Genomic DNA, 27,713 nt, shown 5'->3' on the forward strand with positions numbered 1-27,713 from the left:
TTGTGCGCCTGTGGGAGGGGGTATGAGTGGCGTATGGGTTAGGCACTGATTAATAGGTCACAGTATCTAGATTTTTTTTTTAGCGGACCCCAAGCAGCACCAGTACATGTGTACAATGACATGAGAAAACCTGTTTGGATCATGTCCCTAAATAGTTACAGCAGAGAAAATATTTTGCAAGGAATTTTTCAAAAACTAAAGAAATAAACACCTGTTCTTACTGTGGATACATAAATACACACACACACACACACACACACAGACTTACAATGGAAAAAGCTGGAGGCAGTGTGCAATAGTTCAGACAAAGTAAAAAAAAAAAAAAAAGCAACTTCAACATCATAAAAATGTCTCGTCCAACAAAATTATTGCAATAATCAAAACATCAATAAAGTCAACACTGTTGACAAACTCAGTATGTATGTGTTGGGAGGTGGGTGTGGAATGTACTGCTTTAATCTCCCAGGGCCATTTAGAAAATTGTTGTTACATATAAATTTGATCACAAAACATGTCTAGGTCAGCCTTCTTAGCACCAGCCTTCAGTTTCCTTCAGGCATGTACTCAGCACAAAGGATACTGATCTTGGTTCACAATGACAAGTCGAGGGGTCTGTATTTTGTATGCTTTCAAGAAACAAAGCAGCAATTTAGTTTAGTTGTAAATAGGTGGTTGGGTCGGTTCTAGGCTGTAGTTTAATCACACATAAACTATAGTGGTATAACTATGCTATATGTGTAGGTTTACGGATCAAGATTCTGACAACTACCAGTAACAGTCTTGTACTGAGAATGTGTTCTTAACTGAATGCTACATTTTAATGCATTTGGCACAAAGAGTGTCAATAAGCAGATGGTGCAACTAGCTTCTAGAATGAATTTCAAGTCAAATTTAAAATTCACCAAATATTCTCAAAAATGCCCACATTGACTAAACTGTCCCCCAATCTAAACAACTGATTTAGTCAGTGTTGATTTCAGGCCAAGGAGCACAAATGAACCTCCTTCCAATGAAGCCCCATTTTGGTAGTTCACCAGCTGAAGGGGTCTGGGAGAGTTTAACCAACTGGGGCAGCAGCCAGAAGAAGGTGTGGTGAAGGCACACCAGCCTGGGAGAGCAGCTACACAAGTGCTTGAGGGGTTTGTGTGAACCCCAGTACCTAAACTGGTGAGAGTAAAACACACGCTGTTTAAGGCTCCATGATTATCTGGTCCACAGTGTTCACGCCCGGTTTAAGCCGATTGTCAGTTTTTAACAGTTCCTTATTATATATTGTTGATGAGTAAACATGTATAATGGTCAGTTCGAGAGAGAGGTTAGCAGCAAGTGCATTAGCACTTTAGCAGACCCTGTAACTGAGGCAGAGTATGCATGTACCTGTGACATGTCAGTATTAAAGAAATATAGCCTCTCTCCGTTGTCCAATATGAAATGTTCTAATTCTTACTTTCTCTCAGGAGTTAACCTCAGAGAATGACGTATTCTCCACAACCATAGTGCTAATCTTGCGGGGTCTGACCTGTGTTACAATATATGGCTTGAGACAACCATGATAGAGTTTCATGTTAATGTGAAAAGGAATGACCAGCATATTTAGTGGTTTTTAAATATTCTGACCAAAAACAGAAAAGAGCCAAACTGAGAGGGGCTTCTTTCAGCTTGTAGGTGGTTTTAACCTACAGTCTTGTTTGTATCTACTCTCATTGTTATTGGGGGGAGAATTGAACTGGTCCGCAGACGTACACTCTCATCACGAAATGCTGAGGTCATGCCTGCCCCCGCAAGACTATCACATGGTTCTAACATAACTGCATGCTAAGGCTTCTTACTCTGAGTCAAGCCCTAATGTCACTGAGGAATAAGGTTGCAGGCATCTAAGAATCTCTGATATTCAGTTCTGTCTCTAGGGCTTAAGCATATGCACTGTGCAATCACTTTGCCTTCAAGAAAAAGCAAAAGAATTGCAGTCATTATAAACCATTTCTTGTGAGCCGTTAAGGCACGGCACACACTGTCGTCTCGTACAAACTCAACACTGAGTGTGAGCAAACACTATAATGACTGAAGTAGATGAGAGGGGTATGTTGTAAAAAACTAGAATAGATTGACGAAGGGGCTTTGGGATGGGAGGTGCAAGTGTCTGCATTATACAACAAAATGTGCAAAACTGGTCCCAAATATTTTCATTTGGAGAAAGATGTGACATACAGAGGAAAGTATAGCTTTGATAGACAGGTTTGCTGAAAACAGCGACCATTGAACATTGTAAAACTGTCCTCTCCTGATTGAGCACCTCCCACCTCCTAACCCTCAGACTAAAATGACTACTCCTTTTCTCTTATGGAATGTGCGTTTAAATGTGTGTCTGTTTATGGATGTGTGAGTCAATTGACCACTGCTGGTTTGAGCACTACTGTGCCAGAGGGGATAACCACCCAGGACAATGGGTCATGTGAAGCCCCTGTGGAGAGATTAAGCACGCCACCAGCCTCTAGTTCCTCTTCTCTCTCCTCCCCATACGGCCCTGCCCCCATGCTTCCCCTCTCAGTACCTGGTATGTGCACCATAGGCAGCCCTAGCGGAGGAGAGGGGAACCCTGCAGATAAGAAGGGTGCTTTTCCCATCCCAAGTGAGGAGCCACTGAGGGACAGGAACGAGGCTCCCCCTAAGCCAGCTTGGGAAGAGCTGGGGCAACCCAATGTGCTGAGATCCAGCGGTCTGGGACTCAGGGAGGTGAAAGGAAGCGATCCCCCCATCCCCTGAAGCCCGTGTCCGCCCAGAAAAGCAGCTGCTGAGCCTGGAATGATGATATGAGCCCTGCTGATATATGACAGCTCTGACTCTTTCCCCATACCTGTCCCTGCACCTAGACCCCCGATCTGTACTCCTTTCAGCAAGGACCCAATGGTACCCGATGCAGGGGGTTCCTGGGCCACAAAATGCCCATGGGCTTTGATATGCTTGCGCAAGGAGCTTGGGTCAGTGTAGCGTTTCAGACAGCCCACCATCTTGCAGTAGTAGGGCTTGTCCACGTAGTGTGTACGTGTGTGCTTGAAGCGGTCGCTGGAGTTGGAGTAACGTTTGTTGCAACCCTCGTATGGACAAATGTATGGCTTCTCTCCTAAAAGTGAACACAGTGGAACAAAGATAACTCTTATTTTTTTTGTTTTTTACTTCACTACTTAATGCAAGCATTAAATATAACAAAGAGAATTGCATCTGCTGTCCATATTAGCAAATAACTAAAACCATAAAACAAAACAAAAAACACTGACTTACCACATACTGTATGTGTAAAGTGTAATTTCTACATATGTGGTAAGCAAGTGTTTTGTTTGTTTATTTCTTTTAAATACTTAATGTATTTGTATTTATTTGTTGGCATCAGTGTTTTTGCACTGACCTGTATGTGAGCGGTTGTGTATCTTAAGATTCTCCAGGCGTGAGAAACTCTTGTTGCAGGTGGGGCAGCAGTGCGGTTTCTCATTGGTGTGGGTACGGATGTGTATCAACATTTTATACCTTATTGACAAAGAAAGGAGGATTAACAAAATGTAACTGAATTCATTTATTACAATAATCAGACAACATTCAAAGCAGTTTTTAACATATCCCAGCCTTATACATGCTAACGTATCCCAGCTCATGTTTGTGAGCTATTTGTATGGACGCTAGTTACAATGAAACATAGAAAGGGCACTGAATAAGCTCACCTAGCATTGAAGCCTCGCCCTTTACGAGCACATCCATCCCAGTGGCAGCAGTACCCAGAGTCTTTTTCTGGCTTCACATGGAAGTCATTGACATGGTCAACCAAATCCTGCAGTGAATCAAAGAGCAGGTGGCACTACAGAGACAGAGAGACATACAGTGAATTATTTGGACAGATCATGGTAGGTTGTAGGTTGGTTCCTGTGTCATGGATTAACTATAATCAAAAACAATATAATAAAATAAGTAAACAAGGTTAAGTAAACAGAGGAGGATCTGACTTTAAAAATATTCATAGAAGTGTCAAGTAAAGAACCTGATTTCAAAGATGGCTTCACCTGAAAAATGAATTACTCATTAGTTTCACTTATTATTCATTACACATTTGTATTCACCTTCCTCCACCGGCAGGTCAGTTGCTCATCCGCCGAGAGGTCAGGAGACCCCCACTTCTCCTTCTGTTGGCCAACGAACACAGAGGAAGGGAGGTGCAGTCCACCCCCTCCTCCAATTGGAACAAAAAACTGTAAAGCCTGGGAGGCTCCTCCATCTACATACCGTATCTGAGGTGAGTCCTAATCACACACACACACACACACACACACACACACACACACACACACATACACACACACACACACACACACACACACACACACATACAAATGGGTGCTGGAACACTTACTCGATTCTTAGTTCTAATGGTTACATTTAATATTGCTCATTCCTACATTTAACTTTCAAATGCTGAACTCTAGGAATGAATGACCACTGAATGTATTCACCCAACATGCCTGAGTCTACATTCATGTGTATGTGTGTCAGGGAGAGCAGATACAGGCAGTGAATGGACACAGTCATCCAAACTAAATTGGATTGGCTGAGAATTAAATTAGCTGATATGAGGCCTGTGTGTCTCTACAACTAGCAAAATCAGATTTGCCCAATGTGCTAGACAGCATATGAATACAGGAGAGAGAGAAACAGGGACAAAGAGTGGGTCCCTTTAAAGGCCCCCTCACTAAGTTGGACCACTGGGGCTACAGGAGATGATCACTGTGTGTTCGTGTCAGGTCAGCGAAGACAGAAGTTCTGTGTCCCAATTTAGGATTTGTGGCCTCAGCTTAATCGCCTACTCTTTTGTAGCAATAGCGTTCAAGCTAAAAGTGTAGTCACACAAGAGCAGCACGTGTGGGTATCTGTGAGGAGAACTGGAGAGGCAGTGTGATTTTGCGAAGTGTGCGTAAAAGCATGTGAGGGTGATAACTTGCTTTTTGTTTTGTTTGGGGGATGCTTTATGTAGATACTTTCTGGTTTGTGTCTGTGTGTTTCTGAATGTGTATGTACAATTATCCGAATGACACTCACAGTGAAGACATGAGATGCTTTCTTTCCATTGGTCAATCCAGGAGAACAGGATATCTGTTGGGAAGAGGGTGACACACTGAGGTCAACAGGAGGGGGGGGTTGAAGGTCAGGTTTGTCCTGGGGGACCACAGCACCTCCACCTGGAAGTAGACAACACACATGTGCACACACTTATAGTTGTTTTGTATGTATAAGTAGAACTGTATCTATGAAGGCTGCAATTGTTTGAATTGCTTGAGACCATAACATGCATGAAACTCTCACCTCTTTGTGGTGAGGCAGATGATGAAAGTATGATGACAGCTGTGCCATCATCCGTCATGCGTAGCTGTCTTGCTCTTTTTGTCAAAGGGGGAGAATGGATCAGGGGTGGTGACCTGGAGTCATGGTCCTTCTCACTAACACATCCCCGTGGAAGCTTCAGGTCCAGCGGTTCATCCAGTGAGAGCATGGCTACAGCCCTGGGTCCTCCCAACTACACAGAACACCAAAAGTGGGAAATGGCAACAACGTGATTTCCATGTATTTTTTAGGGTATGACATTTCATATTACTTTCAAAAGTATAATGGCACCAAAATGATATCCCCAATCTCATTACCAATGAAATGTTGTTTTTTCCATGAACATGTTTGTTACACAGCTTTTCAAACACAGCTTTTAAAAATCCTCTTATTTCCAAGGTTTCTTTATTTTTCAAAATAATACACAGAGAAAAAAATATTTTGATGAAAAACTTCATGGGTATCCTAACTAAACCTAATAACTCTCTGCGATTTCTTGGACATAGAAATGCAAGGATTTTAGAGCTAAAAAAAAATGCACTATACAGCAATGTGCTACTTTTGATTTGGTATCATCTTCAAATTTTGTTTGATTTTGTATGGTAATGGATGGACAAATAAACACACCTTCAGACTGGCCACTATTTGCTTGAACTATATCTGTGAAGCTGAAAACATTATATATCCATTCTTATTATGGTTTGATAAAACCCAAATAAATGTATACTGTTTCACTCTGGCTCCTCTTGGAGGAAGATTGCAGTGTGTGTTTGAGTGCTTGTGTTTGTGAAACTAAAAATGCACATAGCTGTGAGACCTTTTGAGGCCTGTGCTGCTAAAAGTCTTTAATTGAGCCAAGTTAAGTGTCACACATACATGGAAGTGAACATACTCTATGGATCACTCCCCTATGACCTACGTTCAAGCTCTCATCTGGTGGAATGTTTACAATCCACTCCAGATGGTCAACCTTAAGCCAACCCAGGTCTTCAACCCCCGCCCACCCCTGTCCCCTCACTCTCTTATACACACATCGATCCATACACATGTGCAAACATCTGTGTATAAAAACACTGGCATAAATATCCACACAAGCAAATACATATCTATGCACAAATGCAAAGGTAAACACACTTCCGAAATAAATAGTGAACTACAGATCGACTGCAAGAAAATGTGATTCTGCAGCAGCAGAAGTCAGCTTGCAGTTACATGGATGCTAACACTGCACATGTGACTCTCCTACTACCTGTTGGATTAGCAATAAATATCATCTTACAAGGCGAAGGCCAATGATTCACTAACACCAATGACCTACTGACATCCCGGCACATGTAGGCAGACAACACACTCTCTGCCATTAAAATATGAATCAGTCAATGTTCAAAATTAGTTGATGGATTGATTTTCATATGGTGGTGCCTCAGTGGTGGAATTACCAAGGTATCTGATCAGGTAACAGCTATGGTGCATTTAAAGCATCACAAAGCATTGAAAGACTCTTTAGAACTATGCTTTGGCTGTTGTTCATTGTGTTGTAGGTCACTTTGGACAAAAGCGTAATTTTCATTCTTTTTGTCTCGAGATATTAGTTAAATAGGCTTAACACATGCATTCTATGAATGCTTGAGGGCTATATGTTGGTGTATTCTTGTAGATTTGGTTAAACACAAACAAAACACACGCTGTCCTAAACAAATAAAATTGCGAAAGATAGCTGCCTTTTCTTCACAGCTTTTAGGGTAAAGAGTTAAGCTGAGCTTTGTGCCATCTCAGTTGCTTCTGGAGGATTTTGCTCTATACGTGCAATGGATAAGCTACCAGAATAAGCTTATAACGAATTACCAATAAACATTTACTTTTCTCATATATACAGCACTTCATGATCACTTTGAAACGTGAACAAACTCTTTGACCAATCAAGAGGCTCAAGTTTCACCATGTGATATAATTTGTCCAATCTCCAGGAGGAATTTAGGTCCGTGACAACATTATGTGTTATTTGACAGCAGCCTCATGCTGACGAGTCACACAAATTAAACTTAAGAAGACGGAATACCATAATAAATGTTGCCTGCAATGTAATGTGATACTTTTCAGAAGACTTCCACATTTTGACAGCTATTGCAAAAATAATGCTCTTAAAATTGTCTCTAGGCTCTGTTAATCAGGAACTAAAAGTTTGACATCAGCTGGCTGTATTACCAGATTATATCAGGAAGAAAAAAATGTCCAGTGCAATTTTCCGCGGACCAAATCAACAGGCCCTGTGCTGTTCCAATCCTCAACTCCTTTTCTCCCTTCCTCAGAGCAGAGTAGTATGTAATGACCTTGCATCCACCACCACCACCACCACTTCGGCCACATGCATTTCCCCCTTTACATTGTAATTCATCCAACTGTAAATACACTTCTGGAAACGTTCATCCTACACACACATAAATACAGTGGATCTGAATGGCGCTCATTGAGAGAAGTTGGCTCAGGGCCACATGAGGCGTGGTGGTGTCTGGGAGGAGGAGAGAGGTCAGTGAGTTCATCAGACCACAGAAGGGACATCCTCTATGGGACTGAGAATAATCAGCAGCTTTTCTCTATCTCTCTCTTTCACTCTCCCACAGACACACACACACACACACATACACAGGCTCACACACAATATCAGGCAGAAACATCTAAAGCAGGGTAAACCCAAGTACTTTACAAGTAATTGGATCTTGGGCTTTCTGTCGTGGTAGCCCTGATTGAGATCCTTTTGGCACTAGAGTTTAGTCTAACCCACAAACTGATTTGGCCTCAAACCTGGTTCACTTTACAGAACAAACAGAACCACCTAATCAACTAATCTCACGACCTACATATAGACTCAATATACCTACTTTGCCACCTCATAAAACCACTCTAACAACAACAACTCCATTAGAATACATCTGAATGATAGAATGTGAGATGGAGATGTTTCTTTTGATGATGAGGATAATACTATCAGTATACACGCACTGCTCTCATATACCTCGTTTCCACCGAGGCCGTACTGGCGGCTTTTTGAACAGCATTTTTAAGGCAGGAATACGTCATTCCACCTCACTGTTATGTATAAAAGGTACGGAGGTGGAATGGAGGGCTGCTGGCTATCAATAATTAAATAATTTTTACACACTGTTTCTCCATGCATCTTCTCACATATTTAAAAAAAAGTTTTTAACCTTTGATATAGTCAAGGTCTCTGTAAGGTTCATTGCCATATTAATAACAATGTCAAACTGATTAAATGACATGCCTCACTGAAGCAGGGGATGTTTTTTTCTCAGAGTTTCTGAGTCAGAGCTACGTCTTCAAGTGGCACTGTAGTGCAATTTTCGGAGCTGGAAATATCCAAATTCTGACTGGTCTCTAGCACAGCTTTAAAGGTGAAGCTAGATGCTATGTTAGCTATGCTAGTTCCACAACACCGCATCGCTATGGAAAAGGACACACTGGGGTGACATTATGCCACTCCTGTTTGGTTCAGTATAAACTAGTGAAGGTGGCATAATGAGGGGACTTCAGAACATGATTATTGTGGGATCTCTGTATAAAAATGACTATAGAGACACGAGAGTAGGTGCTTCTAAACCAGCAAATCAAAGAGCAGCACACAAAACTTCTCTATATGCTCAGTGAGAGCCTTCCCAGGCAATGTTAAACCAGATACAAATCCAGTTGGTTGTCATGTCATCAGCTTGTGTAATCACTGTAGGTCACAGTGAAATACAAACAAAATAAGTTGGAAGCAGAACAGTTGTGTCAGATAAGTACTGAGCGGGGGATAACAAATTCACACTCTCACTCAGTTCTCTCTAAACTCTCTAGGGATGATATAGCATACCATTTTCAAGAACAGAATCTATTAATTTATTTTTTCTAGAGGATCACGAGAAGTACTGCAAATGAAATCATACTGAGTGGACATGATATCTGAAGACACACAGCCATTAATAAATCAAGAGTGTCTGTGCAACAATGTATCTGTACCTTTTAGTGTGCGTGTGTAAGTGTGTGCTTACAGACGCATGTGAATACTCCAAGCAAAGCAGGAGGATGGTGGGTGCGTGTGAAGTTTGTGGAGAGGGTGTTGCTCGGCCCCATGCAGATTTCCTCACCCCGCTGTGGGGTGCTTCGGCTGAAAGGCTGCATTGTGTCTATGTGTGTGTGTGTGTGTGTGTGTGTGTGTGTGTGTGTGTGTGTGTGTGTGTGTGTGTTTGTGTGTGTGTGTGTGTGTGTGTGTGTTTGTGTGCGTGTGTGGTGGGGGTGGGGGGGTTTAAGTAAACACCTGTGGCAGTTGAAGCCAAGAGGAAGAGCAGAATATGGGACATCGGGTGATCTGGGGTCGTTTTTCTCACAATTCCCATATTTCCACAAATATATGCACACACACCCCCCCACAATTCCTCACCCTCAAGGAAATACTGAGGTTTGTTAGCTGTAATCTTATTCCTTTTTGAATATCAGTTCTCAATAACAGTGCTGAGATACAACCATTATTTAGTGTGCATTTGATATTTTATATAATAAATATATATTTAAATATTATTTATATTATCTTCCATGGGCAAATGCATATCCGACCTTGTGCGATGTGTACTGTGTGTGTGTCTGTATTTGTGTCAGGGTTTGTGGGTTTGTTTGGTACCCCCCGTCTTTTGGTGTAACTGAATCCCCTCCTGCTGTGGCTGTGGGAGGTCATCTGTGGGAGAGTTCTTACCCAGGGGGTGCATGGCCACAGACATACAGACACACTTGGCTTAGTGTCATATATGCAGCGGAGGCCAGGAAAGGGGTCTCTGGTAACCCACTACTGGTAATCAGTGGGAAATGTATGATTATTTCCCTGACTCCAGGACCATAGGCATCCCGCCAAAACACAAAACTTAAAACATAACCTAGACTAAGGAGCTAATGTAAGGCTGTTTACCATATCCATTTAAGCATAACAAGTGTAGAAATTATTTCTATTTTCTAAAGGACTCAGGTGCTGAGCTCAGCTGTATATGTTGAGGTGTGTTACTGTGGGAAGGTGCTGGTATCTTGTTGTTTGTATGTGCAGTTTGGTTGGTTTCCTGAAGGTTTCTAGGAAAAGGCATGCCTGGGCTTGCTTTTACTGACTGGTGGGGTGTGCTTCAGGGCAGATGAGTGAAATTCTGATGCAGCATGATAGGGTACCTTAGGCTACATTTGAACTACATGGGTGACATCAAACTCTAAGGGCCCTATCTTGCACCCAGCGCAATTGACATTGTCACCGACGCATGTATCATTCCTATCTTGCACCCGGCGCACAGCGCGATTTTCCCTCCAGAGGCGCGCTTCGAAATGAACTTGCGTCGACATGGGCGGGGGCGGAACAGAGAAGGCGTTTCTCTGGCGCAAGTGGTATTTTGCAGTTTCAAAACAACGCCGTGCGCCGTGCGCCATTGACCAAAAAAAAGCTGGTCTAATGTGAGGCGCAATGTCTAAAGTCTGTAACGCGTATTCAGAACGCTATTTTAAGGGCGCATGTGCTTGCCCGCACAGTATAGGACCTGTAGGCTACACTTTACTTCTGTCGTCTTCACGAGAGATTTACACCAATTGTTTGGCAAGCCATATATAATTACAAGGAAAATAAAGTATTTACCACATGAGGAAATCATTTTGATATCCGTATCCAAGACATTTAAAAACTAGGCATACATCTAGCGTACACAATTGACCCAAATGATTCAGGTTAATTGAAGCTGCGTGACATTTGATTTATTGTATGGCTTTGTTGCATTTATTTAATGCCAGTATTATTATAAATCTTGTAAACTCATCTCTGTGTATGTGGACTTTATTTATGTACCTTGGGTTTGGTCAGCTGGTGCACTGGCTTGGGTGCCGATTTCCATGCCCCCAAATCCCTGCACGCTCTCAGGCGTGAGGGTAGACGTGGCGATGTCCTCTGCTGCCGTCAGATCCTGGGTCGAGGCAGACCCACCTCCCGTGAAGGCACGAGAACGTGTGTTACCTTCCAGCTTGGATGTCCCACGTCTCCGGACGTCATTATAGCGTTTTCGGCAACGTTTTCGGGTGCCCCGTTGCAGAAACAATCACGGCAATATCTTGACATGCTTGCTTGACTTTGCTTACTTTTGGAGGGTTTCTCGCATCCCCATACATATATATCTCCCGGCTTTTTACAAAGCCAAAGTCACGCAGCTTCAATTAACCTGAATCATTTGGGTCAATGTGTAGGCTACATGTATGCTTATTTTTAAAATATCTTGGATATGGATTTCACAATGATTTCCTCAAGTGGTAAATACTTTATTTTCCTTGTAATTATATATGGCTTGCCAAAAAATTGGTGTAAATCTCACGTCGGTCTCCTCGGCTGTGAACTTCTCCGGTCTTCCACCAGGTAATTCCGCCATCAAAATAACAAGCCGCTATGGACTATGCGCTTCTCGCTCTTAAAGGGAATGTGAAATGACGCTCCGATTGGTTTATTGCATATTACGCCCAAACCACACCTATGGCTGAGTAACCTCCTTTGGACCAACCCTTTTGACACTTGCGCTGGACGCAAGTGTGTTTTTTCCGCCGTTAAAATAGCAACTGCGCCATAGAGCCGCCCACACAGCTACTTGCGCTTGGCGCCGTCCTACTTGCGTTTCTGATCGGCAAGATAGGGCCCTAAGGGAGCATACCTAAGATCCATTTTATCATCAGATTAGTACCATCTCTGAATACACACAAACACACACACACACAGACTAAACTGAGAATTGTTTTCCTAACCTACCCCCTGCAAACATATTGCAGTTTGCCACGATCTCCAACAGGAAACCTTACTTTCCACTCCACACCCTTCATCTCCATGTCTGTCTTTTCCCTCCACTTCTTGTCTTTCCTCCACATCTTACCTCCTTGCTTCTGCACATCACATTTATGTACATTTGCCGTCTTCACAGACAAAACACTCCACAGACATATATACATACACATATCAGAATTTTCAAAGGCAAACAATCTAACCCCTGTACTCCTTATTTCTTCTCCCCAGGGTTCACAGTATAATCTTTCCTGGGGGTCTCTAAAATAACCGGGGTGGAGATCAATTGCAAATTGCTGCATATTGTCATGTAAAGATGACTGAAACTGTGGAATTATTTGTCTGGTCGGTGAATGACCGGAAGTAACGTTCGAGCCAAGCATATTGGTGAATACAAACAACTGTTTAAGTCAATTAGTAAATTGATAATCCTAAACTTCTTCATTTAAACTTTGTGTCATAGGTCTTGTAAATGACAAGTCAGCTAAGCTATTTTCCTTTTTTCTATACTTTATACTTTTAGCGAATAGCACAGACTAAGCCTTGTTCTCACCAACAAAGCTCTCACCAAAGAAGCTCCTTAACAACAACCACGCTAACCAAGGTAGCTGAACCCACCCCTATATAGCACATATCACTACTGGCCCAAAATGGTACCAATGGTATTGGTGATGATGACAGGCCTTTACAACAATATCAACAGTCACACATCCCATTCTTCATAGAAAACTTTCTTGATTATTTAATTGATTTCACGAGGGCAGAACCATTAACCTCGCAAACCTACCCAAACCATAAAGTCATCGCTGGACGGGAGTGCACTTCCTAAGAAGACAGTAAGAAAGTTTCAATGGCGGAATATTACTTTGTTCGTTAAACCAACATGGCATGGACAATAACTCATTCTTTAACATATGCTTTATGCAAAGACAACTTAACACAGTGATTTGTCTGAACAACAATAAAACAAAGGTTTCGAACAACGGCGAAAGTAATGAGCGTGAGTGAAATGTTTGGTGTGGTTTAAGCACACGCTAGCCAAGATAAACCAGTTTGCATTTAAGACGTGCCTTTGAAATGCGGCATCACACTATTCCATCCCTTTAATTTCTTTGTCATTCTCTCTCTCTTTTACTCACTCTATCAATTTGTATTTATTTATGTTTGTCTTAATCAAATACACTAGTCTCACATTAATTGGAATTACCACATAATATTGTGTTTTATTTAATATATTAATGCACTGGCCTATTTGCATGCCTTTTTAATCTTATGTAGGCCTAATGTGGTTGTTTTTTTAGTCCAAGGCTATCAATCAATCAATCAATCAATCAAACAACCATTCAATCAACCAATCAATCAAACAACCATTCAATCAATTAATTAATTAATTAATCAAACAATCAGTCAATCTACAATGTATTTATATTACATAATCTCATCAATCCCATTACAGTTAAGTAAAGTGTTTTTAGCATAGGCTAAGTAAAGTAATATTTCTCTACTCACTGCACAGCACTGTACCCACTTGCCACCGTTACATCTGCGCACACATTTAATATCTTTCCCACTTTCTAATCTTTATAATATATATACGTATATATATATGTATTATTTATTTTATTTATGTATTTATTATTGTTTGCTCTGCAAGCACTGGTATTTCCTTCAGAAAATGCTTATGTAGTTACTGGAAGTGTTGTTCTCTTGTTTGTGTGGGTATCTGCATACAGTTACAGCATTCAAAAAAGAAAAAAAAAGGCTATGTCGTAAGCTACGTAAGCCTTAAGAGTATGCTGTGTAGTTAACACACTGATGTCATAAGTAATTTTGTAATGAGAGTTACAAACAAATTCTGTATGGTGGGACACTTACTGTACCACCCAAACCGCCCTCCTGCTTCTCATTGAAAATGAATGAAATACTAGCAGGTGTCGCTTCTCATGTAAAAAGCTTGTTAGCTAGCTCACAGCCTGAGGACCTTCTGTCAGGCTACCTATTTGTGGGTTGATGTTTATGTTGAGCAGCGAGTAGGGGTATGGAGTACCCATATGACCCCACATCATCATCTCTGGAGTCTCTGCCGAGTTGGGTTCCATGCCCTGGGGTACTTAACCACTTAATATTTGTATCTGTGCATGTTTGTCAGTAAGCGCACAAAAAAGGAAGGCATCCTTGAGGGAGCTCAAATGCCATCCCTCAACTGTGTATTCATGTAGGTACAGCAAATGTACGTGTACCACACCCACCATGTTACCTAAACCAATAGCTTTAACATAATTTCATATATTCAGGCTTTTCATTATAACTTAGGTTTAACACAGGATATCAGACGATACAGGATGTTTATAAAAACGATTTAAAATGTATTTATAAAAGAAGCTTATGAACTAGTCATGCCCTTTCAGTGGAGCCGATTATAGTTTATGTTCTATGTGCTCTTTTTCTATTGTATTATATATTGTTCCGCATCGGCTTCACTCCACTCCACTCCACACAATTCTGTTGAATGCTTAATGCCTAAATAACTGCAGTTAACAGTGGCAGGATGAATGGGCGAGAATATCCAGGGAGAGATCCTTCCCTTTTCACAGGGCACATTCACCATTCACCAACTTCAGGTGATTTTTCTCTCCTGTATATTAAACGTACCCTTTCTCCTCTGACTTGGATATCCCATTCCCCCTCCCATATGCAGTCATGTCAAAAAATGTATGCAGTGACAGCAGTGTTTTCAATCACTTGATCTACAGCATGTAAAGAAGAAAGGTTTTTAATCATATTCACTGATACTAAGTTCTTTATAGACGTACAAAAACAAACCTGCTAAGTAAGTACTCAAATAGGCAGTTAGCAACAATCTTACTCTTACCAATTTTCTTTATAAATCATACTTCTACTTGTACAGGTGAATCTTAATTAGCAGTGACAGCTCTCTCAAATCAGAATTTTTGGTACTTTTTCAAAGAGATATTTCAGCAATCTCCATCCATGCCTTGCAATCTGATCCCACATTTCAACCTACAAGCTCTCATTGTGAGAATATGGTCACAGGATGATCCCTTCTCAGCCACCAACCAACAAGCAATCGTCCCAGTTCCAGCCCATTATCACATGACATGTATCTTCCTTTCTCGTTTTGGTCTCCTTCCTCATCCTTATCTTGCTGCCTGCTTATCTATCTGTTCTTCCTCCTGTCTTTCTTCTCTCTCCCTCTTTACTTCTTTATTCTGTTAACAGATATGCCTTATGTTTCTCTGTGCCTTCCTACCCCCTCCCTCTGTGTGCTATTCCACTCCCAGCCCTTAAAAGTCCAGCCATTTCCCCAAAGCAGAACTACTCCCAAGTTCCTTTCCTGTTCTTTCCTGTTTTTTTTCTTAATCCTTCCTCCTTTTCTCCCTCCCTCCTTGTTTGCTATGTTGATTCCTAGAGGCTCTTCCTCCACCACTGATGCAATCCACACACTCTTGAGTGCAATACAGGGCTGTACCACTTATAGGGAGAATGACAATCTGGAATTGTTTCTAACAGTAAAAACTCATTACCTTTTCCAGGTTCGATTTTAACTGTACTAAATTGTAAAAATGTGTTTTATATTTAGAGTCTGTTACATGTTGGACATTTGGGAAGGCAGGCATTCCTTCAGGGATGACAAAAGGATTTGGATTATCTTAAACCTCTGACATGTAGAGATGAACCCTCACTCACTCCTTTAGTCATCTGGGTGCTGGTCAGACATGTTTAGGTCTATGTGGAAAGTGTGTTTCAATATTTCCCCCCACTGACAGTCTGAACAATTAGTCTGTATGTGTTTATGCCTGCTCATGCTTATCGCTCATGGATCCATCCAGTCAGTCAGTGCTACCTCCTCAAACGTCCATGAGGAGATAAGAGCAGAGGCAGAGGGGATTAAGTTCTCTGAACCCTAACTGCAGTGTAGACGAAAGAGTGAGACTACAGCCAGCTTTTACGGTTCTGTTAGTGCATGTTGCTCGAAATGGCCTCAGAGATCCCCTGCACACACACACACACACACACACACACACACACACACACACACACACACACACACACACACACACACACACACACACACACACACACACACACACACAAACACACATACCCTAGGAGGTCTGTAGGGAACAGACCTCCCCTGGAGCCTTAAAGGGAAACAACCACAAGGTCAGCAGAAGAATGTGGACTATATAGCACCTGCAAAAAAAACACCAAGGAAACACACTTGCAAGCTTTCTCTATTTGTTCTCATGCAGGATAGACAGACTCCTAGTCTGCAGCGAAGACCTCATCAGGTTGTGTGTGTGGTTTGGTGTGTCTGTGTGTATCTGTATATGTTGTTGTTTGTTGTTGTAGCAGTATTTAGAAAAAAAATGCAAAACGCACAAATGGGACATTCCATCTCATTGTGTCTCAGTGGAAGGCTGCAACATAGGCCTACTGGGCTGCAAGAGGTGCAACCTGCTCTTCTCACAGTGGCAGGTTTTCTCAAATATCAAGCTGTTTTTTTTCTATCAAGTATCACTTTTTGAGCCTTTTCTTTTCACCACGGACTTAAATCATTAATCATTATCACCAACCATTATTTAACAACTTCACAACTGAATTCACCTCAGTAGTTTTGAATAGAGATGCACCGATTGCAAAATTCTTGGCCGATACCGATTTCCGGTTTTTAAGGAGGTCTGACCTGCCAAAATCGTTTTTTCCGATACCGATTTTCTAAGAAATAATTATAATCATATAATAGACACCATATTTGTTTGGCTTGAGTACCCTTCTCCCAGACAACATTTTGCTTATATAACTGCAATTAAAACCACAACTAGTGGTAGGCTATATGCTATCATAACTCCCCTTTTCAAGAATAAAACATCACAAATAAGAAATAGAGTGAGAGTTTCAACAGTGCCTCCTGAGCAGATTTATTTTGAACACTGACATTCAGTCCAGTTTACAGGTTAATAACTAGGATAAAACTAAAATAAATACAAACAAAAGATAAAGTGCACTATTATGTACTGAAAATAAACTGGTTCTCAAAGTAAATTGCACATTTCAGGCCTTTGACCTCTCTAAATAAAAAAGTGCATCATAATATGGGATAAAAAAAAACATCAATACAAACAGGTAGCTTTAGGTTGTGATCAAAGTACTCCATCCCACTCCCAATGCAATCACTTAACCATCAATGGCAGGTTCTTCTTCACAAACAGAAGCATCTCTGCCTTCTCACCAGACAGCCTGTTTCTTTTCTCATCTATGACATTACTAGCCAAGCTAAACAAGCGCTCGCCATCGACGCTTGTACATGGAGCAGAGAGGTAGGCTTGGGCAAGCGGGGCAAGTGCAGGGTAGTGTGTTTTGTTTTCATGCCAGCGTTCCTAACGTTAACGTTACTAGGCTACTCTCAGCAGCATAGACAGACGTTCATTTGTGAAAATAGCGAATTATCTAACAATCATATTCTACTCAACTGTAAGGAATATTATTCTGCATAATGATCGGCTAAATATCCCGATGTGTTTCACATTTTTTAATAGTTATTTGTGAAGATATCCATAGATTTGTAAACTTCTTTTTCTGCACTGGCAGCCATACATAAATGTCTTAGGCGTTGATCCTCCACGGCTTATTTTTTACTTGCAAGCATTACAAACAGCGTGTTTTGGGTCGTCCTGACACACAGTGAAATAAGTCCAAATCAGCAACATGTTTTCTTCCCGAGTCTTGCTAGTTTTTAGCTGTTTTGCTCTGGGCGCCTTGAGCTGCTACACATCGCGCTTGCGGGTCAGTTTGATCGGCCGAAAACCGGAAATTACGACAGTGACCGGCAGGTCACCGATTGTGGCCGATTGGATATAAAATCGGCGGCCGATTGATCGGTGCATCTCTAGTTTTGAAAGAACTGAGCTGACATTGTTAGCATGTTAAGGACAGTGTGTTGAGCTAGCACAATGTGTTTTGTCATGGCTGATAAGGTGGGGACGGTTCCACCTTGTTCCGTTCCCTTAAAAAAGAGGGAATCTTGCATGCACCATGTCAGCCAATACTATACTTAACTTATCAAAACAACTAAACATAAATAGAAGTGCCATACACCTTGCCAACTAGCCTCTCTCTCCTTCTACCTCTATATCATATTACTAATGCTAATACTGATACTGATAAAGTGGCCACTGATAAAATGATTATATTACCTACTTACCTAATTACCTACTATCACTTTATCTGTTTATCAAATTGATGTCTACTAACCAAATGTTCTCTCTCTTATAGCTTGACCTTTGCCCGCAAATGCTGATGGATGTGGAAACATTGTATCCATTAAGTAAATCTAAACGTATTGGCAGCTGAACTCCCAGGTTTAATCTGGAACCTACCTTAACAGTCCAATCAATCTGTAACTGTAGCCTGTTGTCACCTTTACTACGCCCCTTGAACTGTACAAAAGACCAGTTTCTCTCTTCCATCGGCATTGACCGGCATTGACCGAACACACGTCTCTCCATTATCCTCTCAGCTCCCCAAGAGAGCACATAGCTTTCTTAAACCTCACTCTCTCACCTTCAATGCAACAAACTCTTTGTCTTACGGCAACGACTGCCTGCGATTTCTCGTTAGACAACTCTCGAGCACCGCTAACCGAGAGTAAGCAGGTTTGGCATGAGCAGCTAACAGAAAGCTAGCTTACTCTGAGACGGGAGCAAGCAAAGGAAGAAAACAACCTGCAAACGGAACAAACCTACACTGCACAGCAAGGACGTCATCATAACTCTTCTACCTCCTTCATCTACAGAACTTTCTTCTGTTTGTCTCATCAACATCGGATCTGCCAGCACAACCCTTTTCCCTAAGGACTGGTATCTCCTATACAACTGGGCATGTTTAGCTACCGTAAGATAAGGCCAGACAGGCTTGCTCTCCTGCTCTCGCTCACCTGCTTGGCTTCTCTTTCTCATTGGGGAGGTCAGTGTGGTGATTAAAGCACTTTATTATACAGCTCTTCAGAATGCGGAAAAAAGTTCCATTGAGCCAACGTTCCCAGGTCCTATATTTCGTTATAACGAGTGCTGCAAAAAATGAATGGCCGCTGCCATTTGGCATCCGGTTTTGTGTTTCTAATTCACACCTTTCATATAGTTCTGCAAGTAGTCCGTTCACTTTTTGTAGCGGAAATAAGTAGTAATTTGTATCTAACAGTAGTTGCCCTTGTTACAGTAGCAATTTGCCAACATCTTGTTTGGCAACACCAAACATCAATAAAATGGAAGATTTTGCCATGAATTTCGATGTTTATGGAGGGTATGGGACATTTGAGCACTGGTGGCAGGCCCAGTTTTCAGAAAATAAACGAAAATGGTAAATTACCATGGAAGAAAAGAGGAAGAAACATAGACTTGGAGGAGGAAGACGTCAACAATATAGAGAACAGCCATGAAATAGACACCAAACGGAACACGGCATGGGCTATTCTGCAGATATTGACAATTACAATAAAGATAGGCTACTTTAAATAAAGCTTTGCAGTCATTTTATGTATTGGTGGAGAATTCCTCTAGTCAGAGTTATTCTGTTGCTAGCTACAGTACCCATCGAGCTTGAATGAACTGTTTCTACGTAAAGTGTTTCTACGTAAAGTTTGACATTCTACAGAGTCCAGCTTCTACGTCTAGCAATGGTTTTCAAATCTGTGATCAAGGTGCTTTGCAGAAATGTAAAAGATTCTAGCAAGCTACATCCTCCCAACTCTCTTGCTGCCATGGAGCATTAAAGAGTAATTGGCCCTCTCTACCGTCACAGCCACTGGATTGTTGCAGAGACCTGACAAGGCATTTATTTGTCATTAAACATGGTAAAAACAGAAAATAATTCATTATTCTGTCCTATAACGCCGAAGTAAAAACTCACATAGCAAGACGCAAGATTTTAAGATTCCAAAAAAATTATAGGAGGTGTATATTTTCTGAACCAGGGAATGCAAACTGCCTGGTTGCAAGTTTCATGAAATGGCTGTCCCATTGCCCACCGCATGCCAAATCTTTTTACTTACTTCCCCTGAAAAAGGGACTTCAAGAGCTTCTTAAAGATAGAGAGGGACGCCCTGCTCTGGTTAGTGCTAGGCAGCTTGTTCCACCAACTACGAATGAGAATAGTCTAGATTGCCGTACCTGCACAGCCCGCAGTGCTAAACGAGGCTCATTAGGCAAGCGCAGCATCCTGGGGGTAACATTTGTCTTTGCAAGAGCATTTAAGTCACAATCACAAAAGTTAGAGTTCTTAAATAAGGATATACACGGGCAGAGGCGAAGCTTGCCTTTATCTGCTGATGGGTGCAATGCATGGGTCTCAGTTTGGTTTAAAAAGTGCTGGGCATATACGGAGAAGGGATACATAGGCCATCCAACCTGACACTGGCCTATTGTGTTCTGCTTCTACTTTTACACAGAGCGTAGCCTTAATACAAATGCAGAAAAATCTTTTTGTAGTGTTTCTAAAACAAATGTTGAAATATGCTAAAAACAAGTGGGCTCTCTATCAATTATGGGCCAGAATAAAGAACTCTGCAGTGGAAAAAAGTCGTGCTAGTATCAAGTTAGAAACCCAGGGATTTTTATTGATTATGAAATTGCATAGCAAGTACAACTTTAACACCTGTTCATATTTTGCCAGTTCGATGTCCACAGATGACGACCAATCATTTAGTCCTGTGCACTTTACAGCAGAGACTTTAATTTCACAACGCTAAACACAGACATCTATGCACCTAGCAATAAAATAACTCACCTGGTGCATATATTCAACAACCATAGCTGTAACTAGCAATGCTATGCACACTTCGCCAGTGACCAACCAAACACATCCAAGCTTAAAGATAAACCATCTCACCTTTATATAGTCAACGTAAAGTTACCCACGTATTATTTCAGTAAATATTCTGGCATTCGATAAAGCATGAATTTAGGTTAGACTGCACTGGAACAAAGGTGATATAATCGGATTGGGGGTCGTCAAAGGGTAATCTACATACACGTTGTCTTCGACTAATGTGACACACAACTTTATAAATAAGACTGTCTCCTCTGCCAATGCCTGAATTTTCGTCTATGGAATGCCTGGCCTTCAAATGCAAACCTCCACACTCCATGACAGTGCTTCTAATATACCGTCCTCCAAAACCTAACCCAGATTTTCTACCTGAGATAAGTGATCTGCTAACCTCACTCTGCACTACCTCAACTAACATTGTCATTGTTGGTGATTTAAATATTCATGTTGACAACCCCTCCTGTCAGTTTGCAGCAGATTTTCTGAGTTTGCTTGAGTGTCTTGGCCTGCAGCAGCATGTTGAGATTCCTACTCACACCAAGGGGCACACTCTGGACCTGGTTATCACTGACTCTGCTCCCATCAGTAACCTACAGGTGTATGATATTGGTGTGTCCGACCACAAGGTGGTCTCAATGGCCTTGACTTTTAAGCTGCCTACTATTAGACCTAAGCGTCAAATGTCTTTCCGGAACTGGAAAAGCATTGACTCAGCCACCATGACCATGGATCTCCAGCTCATCACCTGCCCACCCTCTGCATCAGTGGATGAATTAGTGGAGCTCTATAATACATCCTTGAGCAGTGTTTTTGATCTCCATACCCCTGTCAAGACACGTGAGGTCAATTTCTCACGCTCTGCTCCTTGGTTCACACATGAGCTGCGGAAAATAAAAACAGCTGGGCGTGTCCTGGAATGACGCTACAGACACTCTGGGCTGACTGTGCATAAACTGGCCTTCCGTGAACATCAAAGGGCCTACTCCAACTCACTTAAAGATGCTCGCTCACAGTTCTATTCCAACTTAATTAATAAAAACCCTGGCAACTCTAAACAGCTTTTTACCACCATAAATCATCTCCTGAAGCCACAACCATCCTCTTCAACTGAGGCTACAGAGGAGCAATGCAACAGCTTCATTGACTTTTTCAGATCCAAGGTCAACAACATTCGCTCTCAGATGCCAAGCTCCCCGGCTCTGCTTCCCTATGACACCAACACCTCATCTGCGAGTGTGCTGTCTCCTCTACATCTCGCTGAGGTTGGGGAGAGCCATGTTGAAGAAATCCTCAGAAAAATGAGATCGTGTACCTGTACCCTGGACCCCATTCCCACTGCTCTGCTCAAGTCACACATCCCCACTCTCAGTCCTTTCATCACCAAAATCGTTAACCTTTCCCTTCAGTCTGGCTGTGTCCCACCTGCCCTCAAGGTTGCTGCCATCCGTCCCCTTCTTAAGAAGCCCACCCTGGACCCGGAGGTTCTAGCCAACTACAGGCCTATCTCAAACCTTGCCTTCCTGTCCAAGGTGTTAGAGAAGGTAGTTGCTTCTCAACTTCAGGACCACCTCAAACACAACAACTTGTTTGAAAAATTTTAATCAGGATTTCGTTCAGCCCACAGCACTGAAACAGCTTTGCTCAGGGTGACAAATGACCTGCTGATGACAGCCGATGCAGGATCACCCTCACTCCTCATCCTCCTGGACCTGACTGCTGCATTTGACACAGTGGACCACACTATCCTGCTAGAGCGCCTCCACACCACCATTGGACTATCAGACTCTGCACTCAAGTGGTTTCAGTCCTACCTTTCTGATAGAACTGAATATGTCTCACTGGGAAGTTGCAAGTCCAGACAGCTCCCTGTCTCCTGTGGTGTTCCGCAAGGGTCGGTCCTGGGCCCCATCTTCTTCATTATGTACATGCTCCCCCTCGGACGCGTCATCAGCAGACATGGGATGTCTTTCCACTGTTATGCTGATGACACACAGCTTTATATCAAAACTGCCCCAAGCCCCACTGCAGCCATGTCATCTCTCAACGCCTGTCTTGGGGAGATAAAGGCATGGATGAGCAACAACTTTCTCCAGCTTAATAGTAGCAAAACTGAAGCCCTTCTTGTTGGTACCCCACACCAGGTTCAGTCATCCTCCTTGACTCATCTCACCTTCGACAGCCAGGTCATCCCCCTCTCCTCCACAGTCACTAATCTCGGAGTTAGGTTTGACTCTCACCTGAACTTTAATGATCATATAAAACACCTGTGCAAAACCTCTTTTTATCATCTAAGAAACATCTCCAAACTCCGCCCCACTTTAACCCTATCAGATGCAGAGAAGCTTGTCCACGCCTTTATCTCCTCAAGACTGGACTATTGTAATTCACTCTTCTATGGGATCACTGGCAAGAACATCCAGAAGCTGCAATACATCCAAAACAGCGCTGCCAGGATTCTGATGAAGGTCCGGAAATATGAGCACATAACACCAATATTACACTCACTACACTGGCTCCCTGTCTCTTTCCGGATAGACTACAAAGTCCTTATAATCACCCATACATGCATAAATGGACATGCACCTCCCTACCTGCAAGAATTAATTACTCCCCAAACCTCCACCTGCACCCTCAGGTCTTCAAACAGCTTGCTGCTCCGCGTCCCCAAAACCAAGCGTCGCACCATGGGCGACTGGGCCTTTTGCTCGGCAGCGCCACATTTATGGAACAGCCTCCCTGACCACCTAAGGGCAACGCAGACGCTGGATTCCTTTAAAGCTGGACTTAAGACTTTTTTATTCAGGAAGGCATTTCTGGCCTTGTGTTGAATCTTTTCTGTTATGCTTATGTTAATATTTAAATTTGTTTTTAATTTTATTGTATTATTATAGTTATTTTCTAATATGTAGGCACTCTGAGATTCCTTTGAATGAGAAGTGCTTTAAAAATAAAATGAATTATTATTATTATTATTCTTTAATTTGGTGTATCAATTTGATTTTCATCTATAAACTGGTGATTCTCCCTATGCAGGCAGCCATGAGAGTGTTGTGTGTTTTGGATGGGACTATCGATTCAAATCCTTTATTGAATAAGTGATCACAGAAGCTAACACTCTGACTCCAGAAGTTACTTATGCTAGCCATGGAGCTTGGCCCCCATGAAGCTCCGCTAGTGTGCAGGGGTCTATTTGCTTCAACTAAGTTAATGTACAACATAAATATCAATCGTTGTGCTGTAGACACTAATGGTCTCTCAGATATCTTTCAGTTATATATAATTCCATGCTACATGTATACATAGCATCCACCATCTAGGCCAAACAGTTAAAACTGGATTTTCATGGTGATATGCTGCCAATTATTTGAGTGTGGAATAAGAAATCACTAGTCACCATCTAACTAGTATTGCAGATGGTTCCTTTAGCAGGCGATAACTGATGAATTGCCATTTCTGAAGAGCTGCTCACTCAGTTCAACAAGTGTAACCTTATGCTGAAGCTTATATACGCTGCTAATACTTGTAACCAGTCATTTCCATATGTTGAATTTTGTGATTCCATTGCAGAGAACAGTGCAATGCTGCTTGGACCCCTATGATCACCGCTTGCATTACTGTGCCAACTGCTTGGACCTCGAAAAAGGCTGCAGATATTGTATGTTACAGTGCATATGACATATTGACGGCACCAGTAAGCACAGCCCTTGAAATATCACTGTTTTTCAGTTAGTAATAGCATTTATGTATACTAGCATTTATGTATACTAATAGTCGTTGTATTTCATAGTCTTTGGGGTATTTTCAAACATACAGCAAGAACGTTGCAATGTGTGACCTGCATTTATTATGACCTACTCTTATAATAGACTGATCAATTTGGCAGAGAACTCCAAGCAAGCATGCAAGTTTATCAATATAACTATTTTCCTTGTTGTTGCACATGCTGCCTTTACCTGTAGGCTGTAGGTGGCATGTACCTACCATTGTAATTTGACAGTTATATCTGATCAGTGTATCTGATAGTGGCATGATGACATTATGGTGATGCTGTGTATATTGCCTTTGATTAGGTGCACTTCTGCTTGTAGCATGGATGGGGACAGCTCAGCACAAAGAACAACACAGACACAGCAGAGCACAGGCTCAACACCACTACCCAGGAACAACAACACAGCAAGAACCAATAACAGCACAGCAGCTTCAACAAAACAGCCTCTACACAAGAACACGGAAGAGTTTCAGTGCCGTTGCAAACAACCCATACTACATCCTATACTCAAAAAACAAGATTTACATTTATGGCATGAAGCCAGAAGATGCGAAACAAAAATATTGCCTGTGTTGTGCCATCCCCTAACATGTGTCATCAATATTTGAGAACTGAGAAATCAATATTTGCTACCGAGGGAGCTAAGTTGCATAGCAATGTGTCTCAACACGTCATGTTAATAGAATTTGTGGTGGCACACATGCATATTATAATTGTATTCATGGTGTATGTGTGTTTGTGTGTGTGGAACGGAAAAGTCAGTGGATATGACACCACCATACAAAATAACTTCTATCATCTTAAAGAATGCAAACACATGAGCGTGAAGGGCAGCCAATGCTGAGACTGATCTAAAAAGACAACCCTGTTCATTAGGTTAGGTAGGAGCGCTCATCGATGTTGATGTCTGTGAATGCATGAGGTCAAGAGCACGGGTTTGCTTTTGTCATGGCCTCTGTTTGTATTTGTGTGTGTGTATTGTGAATATCTCTCTAGGATGGCTGTCTCTGGCCCGGCAGGGCCAACCTCATAGCTAGCTGCCAGTCTTTGTGGCAGTTGACCCAGAGGAGTCAACAAATGAGGATAGTTAGGGCTCCAAAGACCCTGTTCACAATTAGGCACTGGGACACAAGGATTACCCTAATTGGAGGAACAGGAGGACAGCAACCGAGAAACAACCAGTTTTAAATGTGATATAAGCCATATACCGCCCTGAAAAGATTATTTTAGCTCTGAAAAGATATTTTAAATATGAAAACTACAATTGAGATGTCACAAACTGAGACGTCAGTTCTAGGAGACGTTTGGACTAATTTATTGTAAACTGATGTGAAATCAACAGCAATCTCAACGTTGATTCGTGTAGCCTACGCAAAAAAAAAAGGCTATGGTTCTCTCTTTCAGAATCCATATCATAAGATGCACGTGTAGGCTCCGAGGCCAGAGCTGACAGCTTTTGTTTAAAAAAGAAGAAGAGAAAAATATGGGTCTCTAGACCTGTCCATTGGCCTACCCAAATACAATATGCAACAAAAACAAATTACAAATGTCAAAACAGTGGTAGCTATCAACGCTGGTATACAAAAACCTGGATGCTGTAACACATCATCTAGTTTAGGCGTATAACGTGACCGATAGTCTTACCTCTGGCGAAATCCCGAGGGTATGGCCGAGTTCTCTGAAGCAATCCTCTTCGACTCCAACTTAAATAATGTGTGTGCAGATATGCCTTGATGGCAAAATCTCCTTGTTTTGGATGTCAGGTTGAGGTAGTCTTGCCTATGCGTAGGCTAGCTGTCACATAGGGAGATATTTAGAAAGGCTCTCGAGTTGCAGTCAATGGTAAGACTGTTGTCGCGATAAATAAAACAAATGACTGCTTGTAGTGTAAACGACAGAATTTCAAGAGAGAGAGGCAGTAGAACGGAAGCAAAAAACAACACAACACAATGGGTCAGAAATTATGTTACTTTCGGCGTAACTAGATTGTTTTCCTTGGCCCTGAAACCCTGATAGTAGACTAAACATTGGAAATAGTGTTCCTGGTCACAGAGGTCGGCGTTCTGGTTTGAACTATCTACGAGTTGTAGTCTTACTTCACACTGAATCACGGTCGATTTTCTTTTCGATGCATTGCGTTCTGGCAGCGCTAGTCAGAGGTTTTCTTTTTTTCTGGAGGTTGCAGTGTTCTTGAAAGCGGTGGAGCGCCGGGTCATAGGCAGAAGGGATGTGGCGAGGAGGTCCACACTTGCAGTCCAGATGCTGTCTAACACTTATTTTTCTTCCTCTAAGGTGCCACGTTATTTTCCATACATGCTCTCTTACTCTTCAGTATAACTTTGGCCGTTGGGAGGACGTAAGGAGTGTGTGGTGTGGTTGTCTCCTGCCTCCGTTTGAACGCAGACAGCACCCGGACCCCGAGCCAGTCCGTGTCTCCCCGTTCCTCAGCGGAGGGGACTCGCCTTGGGTTTGCCAGCTCAGCGCATGCTTGCCGCTCCGCCCATCCTTCGTGGGCAGTCCTCGGCTTCCATCCAGCGCTTTCCCTATCTCTGGCCCTCTGCTTGGCCGCAGTTAACGCCTGATTTACTGTAATAGTGCCGCTACCTTCAACCACGCAAGAAAGACAAAGCAACACATAGCCTACTGCTCTTGATCAATTCATTTCTAATTTCTTGATGCTCTTGATTTTGGTTGGGTGCTTTAATCCTTTCCTTTCTCTGCATATTTGCAGTTTAGCACCTTGGTGCAGAAGTCTAGTTTTCTTTAGGTATGTAAAGCTTAAAACCTAAAATAAATAGCAGTTTCTGCATGACTGTTTGTGCAGGGCTGTGTAAATGTAGTCCCAACATTCCTGTTTTACTTGTAACAACTTCATGTGGGCATCCCAGCTCTCTTTACAAA

The 27,713-nt window shown here is 42.1% G+C and overlaps 1 protein-coding gene across 1 annotated transcript; it reads right to left on the reverse strand.

Annotated features, from left to right (window-relative positions):
- Positions 1-2,349: 2,349 nt before the first annotated feature.
- glis2b (GLIS family zinc finger 2b) lies at positions 2,350-26,750 on the reverse strand. The gene is made up of 7 exons (XM_080856100.1): positions 26,457-26,750; positions 5,344-5,554; positions 5,080-5,219; positions 4,107-4,286; positions 3,714-3,847; positions 3,404-3,522; positions 2,350-3,121 (listed from the first exon to the last, which is right to left on the reverse strand). The coding sequence occupies exons 2-7, from the start codon at positions 5,528-5,530 to the stop codon at positions 2,385-2,387; spliced, it is 1,497 nt and encodes a 498-aa protein (XP_080712226.1). The 5' UTR covers positions 5,531-5,554; positions 26,457-26,750; the 3' UTR covers positions 2,350-2,384.
- Between the last annotated feature and the right edge of the window lie 963 nt (positions 26,751-27,713).

Source organism: Sprattus sprattus (assembly GCF_963457725.1).
Source record: "Sprattus sprattus genome assembly, chromosome: 18".
Classification (NCBI taxonomy): Eukaryota; Metazoa; Chordata; class Actinopteri; order Clupeiformes; family Clupeidae; genus Sprattus; species Sprattus sprattus.

Coding starts and splice junctions, on each gene's coding strand:
- glis2b (XM_080856100.1), bottom strand. CDS start 5,530: ATGCTCTCACTGGATGAACCGCTGGACCTGAAGCTTCCACGGGGATGT. Junction 5,220..5,343: donor ATCTGCCTCACCACAAAGAG/GTGAGAGTTTCA, acceptor GTCTACTTCCAG/GTGGAGGTGCTGTGGTCCCC. Junction 3,523..3,713: donor GGGCGAGGCTTCAATGCTAG/GTGAGCTTATTC, acceptor TTTGTCAATAAG/GTATAAAATGTTGATACACA.